Here is an 8,061-nt window from a genome sequence, read left to right on the forward strand (position 1 = left end):
ATTTTATATGTGGGGACAGGCAATTTCCAAATGGGAGTCACATTGCACTGACTGACTGACTGACTGACTGACTGACTGACTGACTGACTGACTGACTGACTGACTGACTGACTGACTGACTGACTGACTGACTGACTGACTGACTGACTGACTGACTGACTGACTGACTGACTGACTGACTGACTGACTGACTGACTGACTGACTGACTGACTGACTGACTGACTGACTGACTGACTGACTGACTGACTGACTGACTGACTGACTGACTGACTGACTGACTGACTGACTGACTGACTGACTGACTGACTGACTGACTGACTGACTGACTGACTGACTGACTGACTGACTGACTGACTGACTGACTGACTGACTGACTGACTGACTGACTGACTGACTGACTGACTGACTGACTGACTGACTGACTGACTGACTGACTGACTGACTGACTGACTGACTGACTGACTGACTGACTGACTGACTGACTGACTGACTGACTGACTGACTGACTGACTGACTGACTGACTGACTGACTGACTGACTGACTGACTGACTGACTGACTGACTGACTGACTGACTGACTGACTGACTGACTGACTGACTGACTGACTGACTGACTGACTGACTGACTGACTGACTGACTGACTGACTGACTGACTGACTGACTGACTGACTGACTGACTGACTGACTGACTGACTGACTGACTGACTGACTGACTGACTGACTGACTGACTGACTGACTGACTGACTGACTGACTGACTGACTGACTGACTGACTGACTGACTGACTGACTGACTGACTGACTGACTGACTGACTGACTGACTGACTGACTGACTGACTGACTGACTGACTGACTGACTGACTGACTGACTGACTGACTGACTGACTGACTGACTGACTGACTGACTGACTGACTGACTGACTGACTGACTGACTGACTGACTGACTGACTGACTGACTGACTGACTGACTGACTGACTGACTGACTGACTGACTGACTGACTGACTGACTGACTGACTGACTGACTGACTGACTGACTGACTGACTGACTGACTGACTGACTGACTGACTGACTGACTGACTGACTGACTGACTGACTGACTGACTGACTGACTGACTGACTGACTGACTGACTGACTGACTGACTGACTGACTGACTGACTGACTGACTGACTGACTGACTGACTGACTGACTGACTGACTGACTGACTGACTGACTGACTGACTGACTGACTGACTGACTGACTGACTGACTGACTGACTGACTGACTGACTGACTGACTGACTGACTGACTGACTGACTGACTGACTGACTGACTGACTGACTGACTGACTGACTGACTGACTGACTGACTGACTGACTGACTGACTGACTGACTGACTGACTGACTGACTGACTGACTGACTGACTGACTGACTGACTGACTGACTGACTGACTGACTGACTGACTGACTGACTGACTGACTGACTGACTGACTGACTGACTGACTGACTGACTGACTGACTGACTGACTGACTGACTGACTGACTGACTGACTGACTGACTGACTGACTGACTGACTGACTGACTGACTGACTGACTGACTGACTGACTGACTGACTGACTGACTGACTGACTGACTGACTGACTGACTGACTGACTGACTGACTGACTGACTGACTGACTGACTGACTGACTGACTGACTGACTGACTGACTGACTGACTGACTGACTGACTGACTGACTGACTGACTGACTGACTGACTGACTGACTGACTGACTGACTGACTGACTGACTGACTGACTGACTGACTGACTGACTGACTGACTGACTGACTGACTGACTGACTGACTGACTGACTGACTGACTGACTGACTGACTGACTGACTGACTGACTGACTGACTGACTGACTGACTGACTGACTGACTGACTGACTGACTGACTGACTGACTGACTGACTGACTGACTGACTGACTGACTGACTGACTGACTGACTGACTGACTGACTGACTGACTGACTGACTGACTGACTGACTGACTGACTGACTGACTGACTGACTGACTGACTGACTGACTGACTGACTGACTGACTGACTGACTGACTGACTGACTGACTGACTGACTGACTGACTGACTGACTGACTGACTGACTGACTGACTGACTGACTGACTGACTGACTGACTGACTGACTGACTGACTGACTGACTGACTGACTGACTGACTGACTGACTGACTGACTGACTGACTGACTGACTGACTGACTGACTGACTGACTGACTGACTGACTGACTGACTGACTGACTGACTGACTGACTGACTGACTGACTGACTGACTGACTGACTGACTGACTGACTGACTGACTGACTGACTGACTGACTGACTGACTGACTGACTGACTGACTGACTGACTGACTGACTGACTGACTGACTGACTGACTGACTGACTGACTGACTGACTGACTGACTGACTGACTGACTGACTGACTGACTGACTGACTGACTGACTGACTGACTGACTGACTGACTGACTGACTGACTGACTGACTGACTGACTGACTGACTGACTGACTGACTGACTGACTGACTGACTGACTGACTGACTGACTGACTGACTGACTGACTGACTGACTGACTGACTGACTGACTGACTGACTGACTGACTGACTGACTGACTGACTGACTGACTGACTGACTGACTGACTGACTGACTGACTGACTGACTGACTGACTGACTGACTGACTGACTGACTGACTGACTGACTGACTGACTGACTGACTGACTGACTGACTGACTGACTGACTGACTGACTGACTGACTGACTGACTGACTGACTGACTGACTGACTGACTGACTGACTGACTGACTGACTGACTGACTGACTGACTGACTGACTGACTGACTGACTGACTGACTGACTGACTGACTGACTGACTGACTGACTGACTGACTGACTGACTGACTGACTGACTGACTGACTGACTGACTGACTGACTGACTGACTGACTGACTGACTGACTGACTGACTGACTGACTGACTGACTGACTGACTGACTGACTGACTGACTGACTGACTGACTGACTGACTGACTGACTGACTGACTGACTGACTGACTGACTGACTGACTGACTGACTGACTGACTGACTGACTGACTGACTGACTGACTGACTGACTGACTGACTGACTGACTGACTGACTGACTGACTGACTGACTGACTGACTGACTGACTGACTGACTGACTGACTGACTGACTGACTGACTGACTGACTGACTGACTGACTGACTGACTGACTGACTGACTGACTGACTGACTGACTGACTGACTGACTGACTGACTGACTGACTGACTGACTGACTGACTGACTGACTGACTGACTGACTGACTGATGTCATAACGCTAAGAAAGGTTTGATGATCTACATTTAGGAGTGGGTTTTTAATTATTTATTAAACGTGTAAGACGAAGGCTTGCGTGAAATGGTTTCAACAAAGTTGTGTGCATGCATAGCGCTGAAGACTATGTTTAATTAATCTACAGTTGATGATGGTAGTCGTTGCGTCTATGAGTTTCGAGTCCTGGTCAGAAGAACACGCGCTCATGTCTGTGTTACTTCGATGTCTTCCTCCAATTCGTCCTTTGCGTCATCTTCTTCAATTTCTTTGCGTTCGGCTTCGGTTCGTAGAAGTTTCTCTTCCAGCTTCTTGAGGCGACGTTCCTTGAAAACCAAAAGATGTGATTAGGAAAATTGTATTAAAAGCGTACGCCCACTGGAAAAGATTTTGCAACCTTGGCAGCATGTCGGATTTCGAATATGGTGTAGCCAACCATTCCGACAGCTAGAACCGCTAGCAAAAGGTAGAGCTTTATCCAGGCATGCAACGCAGGCGAATAGGTATAAGCAATCGCGAAGCCTGCCGATTCCCACAATCGGTAATTAGAGAAAGCAGCTTCCTTGTTTCGTCGAAATACAACTCCATAAAGACCTGAAAAAATAAGAGGTTTTATTATATCTTAACGATGTGGTTGATTTTCTTTTAAAGATAGTGTAATAAGATATGTTACAGATATTTTTCTTCAAAAATTCATGTAAATACTTGATTGAAACGAATCAAAGATGACACGCGAGAAGAACGCATGAGGTCAAAGGCAGGCTTCGGACGAATCCTGAGGCGCGACTCAAAAGAGGAAGAGCAGTACCACTCATAGAGGAGGAACTCCCAAACTCCTGGCAGTCGAAAATAACTCTTTCTCGCTTCTCCTAACGCCAGAATCTCTAAGAGCGCTAGTCACTCTTTGCTCTCCCAGAGGCTCTGCGTTCCTCCCAAAGAGGCCTCCCTGGGAGAAATCACTTTGCGTGTGACGATTCAGAATTGCGTTCGAATTAGGTACATATTTGATTGCTTCAAGTAGCTGCAGCTGCTAGCTGGCTGATGGGATGGCTGTGCGGCGAGTTTTAGACTATTTTTAACTTTAACAACGTTTACATTATTACTTTAATTTACATTCAATGATCATATAAAACGTTTTTCGTATTTTTGGTTTTCAAATAACATGTATTACAAAGAAATCGGCCGGTGTTAAAAGAAGTACCGTCAACTGGGGCATCTTACACACTTTTCACCTTGAATGGCTTCTAAAAACTTAACGTACACGGATAATCATTATTGGTAGGATATCAAATTAACGGAGTCTGAAAAATTATTGGTTTCCCCAGTTGTTTTTAAATTTACAAAAATATGCGATTATCACCCTACTAAAAAGGGGCAAGATGCAATTTGTTTTTAATGGAAAAACAAATGGAAACGTTTGAATATTTATAGCTCTAGATATATTTGTAATGTCATAACGTATAAAGAACTAATTTTATTAAGTTTCGATTTTGTTCGAATTTGTTCTGTCAAAAATGATTTGAAAAAAGATGCATAAGGGCGCTGCATACATTTAGGGGTAAAAAAATACTTCAAAAAAATCAACTTGCTTAAACCATAAAAGTTCATGTTATGATAGATGAAATTTTTAAATTAACAAACGCGTGATGCAAAACAATCATATTCAAAAAAAAGTTCTTTCAAAAATGATTTGAAAAAAAGCATAAGGGTGCTGCATGCATTTAGGGGTAAAAAATACTACAAAAAAATCAACAAGCTGAAATCATAAAAGTTCATGTTACGATAGATGAAATTTTGAAATTAACAAACGCGTGATGCAAAACAATCATATTTAAGTATATGAAATCGAGATTTAAATTTAATGAATTTTAGCCCATACTGGTAACTGAATTATATATTTTTTTATTTATTTAAAAATATTTGCAGTTGTTACAGGGTGATAAAAGCAGTATGAAGTTTGTATGTGATATCGTTAAGCCAATCCGCCAAACTTAGTAAAATGTTAAAGGACATCGAAAAATGTGAAAAATTGTACATCTATTGCTCATTGCTTTGAGAAAATGAGAATAAAAAAAAATTTTTTTTTGAGTAAACATCATTATCATTAAATGATAATTTTATTACATTAGATATATTTATTCAAATAAAAATTGAATAAGCATTGTGGTGTACAAAAATAGCATCTAACCCTGCTTTTGCATGATACCCCGTTTGACGGTTATTAAAGATATACTAGCTATGCGAACAAAATATCTCAAATTTCTTTACTAACCAAAACAAACGAACAAGGGCCAGCCAGATACCTAGCACATAACGTTTGCTTTATAAGCGTGCTCCTAGGGAGCTACTCCCGTAGAGCGCTCATTTCTCTTTTCAGAGCAGAGCGAGAGGTAAAAAGAACTCCCAAGGAGCATTGCATCATTGAGGGAAATGGTAACTCCTTCTCATTCCATCTTGCCGCCTAAAGAGTGGGAGCAGATTTGAGCTCCGTGGGTGTTTGCTCTCAAATGAATCCGAAGCCTGGTCAAAGGTGATTGTTGAAAGTGTTAATTTTCAGAAGTTTTTGGAAGGAACTTGACATCTACATTTTTAGTTGTCTTAATGAAAAAACTCACCGTTAACTTGAGTCTGCCAGACAGCATCGGCAACTCCCCAAATGCCGGCAATGCCATAAAATATCATCACTTCGTTGGGATGTGGTTTCCAGAAAACACAGAACATGATGACACCACCATGGACGAGAGCACCTGAAATTTGAGCAAAAATTAGCTTGATCTACGAGTTGTTCCCCTTTTTCAAATCATACCAGAAACGATGAGCGGAATACGTCCAGTGTACTGCATGAGAAAACCGAACACAATTGAACAAAGGCCGTTCACCACTCCGAAGCATATCATCACGTACCCAATCTGATGAACTCCGAGTGCACAGGACACAAACGCCTGGGTAAACTCCGCGCCGATGAAGGCCTGCTCCATTCCGATGAAGATTGTAATCAAAATCAACAACTGTTGCTTAAGTTTTTTAAATTGTTCAAAAGTGGCCGACAGCAGCTGAATAACAGACACTTCAAGAGCCGAAACTGAACCACATCGTTTCTCGCCGTATCTGCGAATAAAGAATTCAAGGTTTTTTTTCGTAATCGATGGGACAATCAAAATTAAATACCGGGAAAGTGGATCCATGAACAGAGCAATGATCACTACAGCTGCAACGATACAAGCAAGATAAATCGCTGAAATTATATAAATTTCTGAATCCGGAGGCCTAGCCAGGTTGGCATTATCCGTAGGAGCAACTGGACTGAAGTTTGCACCGCACTGATCGTAATCGTTAATGGTGTCATTTTCACTGTGCTCACTAGCTCCTCCCTCTCGAGCTCTACTAGAAAGGACTGTAAGCAAATGTTTTTTTTAAAATATGTCCAGTAGGAAACAGTGAAGTTTACCTAACCCAGGCTAGAGATCAAATTTCCCCAGAGATCGGCAGCTTGCCAGGCCAGGAAAAAGAATCCGAAAAATCGAACTACGATGACCTCAACAGACTTGCCCGTCACCTTTGCATACACTTGCCCAAGTTGGGTGAGATAAGTGGCTTGACTTGCCCACATGGGAGCTGCACCTAGACCGGCTAGAATACCAGCCGGAATCAGCGTGTAGAATGTGGGGTGGAACTGCGCAGCAATGTAGGGAGCATAGCAGAGCATACTCAAACAGAGCGTCCACTTCACCGTCAGCTTGCGGATGATCAGCGTTGGCAGGAAGACGCAGGACACAACGAGGGATGCAAAGATGGTAGCCAATGAGATCGTTCCCAGGAAATCTTTTGCGTTGATAGAAGATTGCAGGTTAGCGGTTCCCTGAATGAATACACAAGATCTGATTCGATTTGATTCAATCTTTCAAATGTCAATACAGTACCTGGAAAGCAGTGAATTGTACCATGAAGGCACACGAAACAGTAGCAACGTTCTTTATGATACGCAATGATTCTTTCTTAGATAGTTTCACTTTGCTTCGCAACGAGATGGAGTCAGCTATGTCCGGATCAAACCTTCCAGATCCAGTTGCAGTTTGTGGTGGTTGTTTCCTTACATCTGAAAATGCATGTATATTACAAAAAGATTCTGGAGCTGAACCACAATTGAATAATAATAATCAGCAGAAACCTTTCACGTTTTTCATCCCACAGTGACTGCCCTGGGTAGGTTGTTGTTAACAATTTGTTTCACAATAACTACAAATATAAATATAAACATCTTTTCGAATTAAAAGCCAACTGCGTTAACGTCTCTGATCAAAATCCCAGTTAGAAACTTTCTTCAAGTTCATAGGCAGGATTTTACATCCAAAACCAAGTTTGTTGCAACTTACCCCATTTTCTAAGAATGGTGAACATCGCATGTTTTTAGAAATCAAAAATAAATAAAGAAACCAATAACTTTTGTAACTACGCCAATTTGATGTCCCATTATCCATAAAACTTTTGATGCATAAGGGGTAGGATTAACTGTGAACATAAGTATTTTAGAAGCCATTGAAGTTGAAAATTAATTGTTGCATGTTGCCCCAGTTGACGATACTATACATTTTTCGATGCCGTAAAAACTTTATTCAGTATGACGAATTGGCTCAATGATATCGCCAACAAACTTATTATCCTATACTAGGGATACGATACGTA

General features: G+C 43.2%; 1 protein-coding gene across 1 annotated transcript; it reads right to left on the reverse strand.

Annotated features, from left to right (window-relative positions):
* Positions 1 to 3,424: 3,424 nt before the first annotated feature.
* On the reverse strand, positions 3,425 to 7,603 carry LOC129739131 (UNC93-like protein). Its single transcript, XM_055730530.1, has 8 exons — positions 7,547 to 7,603; positions 7,299 to 7,474; positions 6,832 to 7,237; positions 6,547 to 6,772; positions 6,185 to 6,486; positions 5,994 to 6,125; positions 3,776 to 3,972; positions 3,425 to 3,704 (listed from the first exon to the last, which is right to left on the reverse strand). The coding sequence occupies exons 1-8, from the start codon at positions 7,560 to 7,562 to the stop codon at positions 3,585 to 3,587; spliced, it is 1,575 nt and encodes a 524-aa protein (XP_055586505.1). The 5' UTR covers positions 7,563 to 7,603; the 3' UTR covers positions 3,425 to 3,584.
* Positions 7,604 to 8,061: the final 458 nt, after the last annotated feature.

The sequence above is a fragment of the Uranotaenia lowii genome, chromosome 1 (genome assembly GCF_029784155.1).
Source record: "Uranotaenia lowii strain MFRU-FL chromosome 1, ASM2978415v1, whole genome shotgun sequence".
NCBI classification, from domain to species: Eukaryota; Metazoa; Arthropoda; class Insecta; order Diptera; family Culicidae; genus Uranotaenia; species Uranotaenia lowii.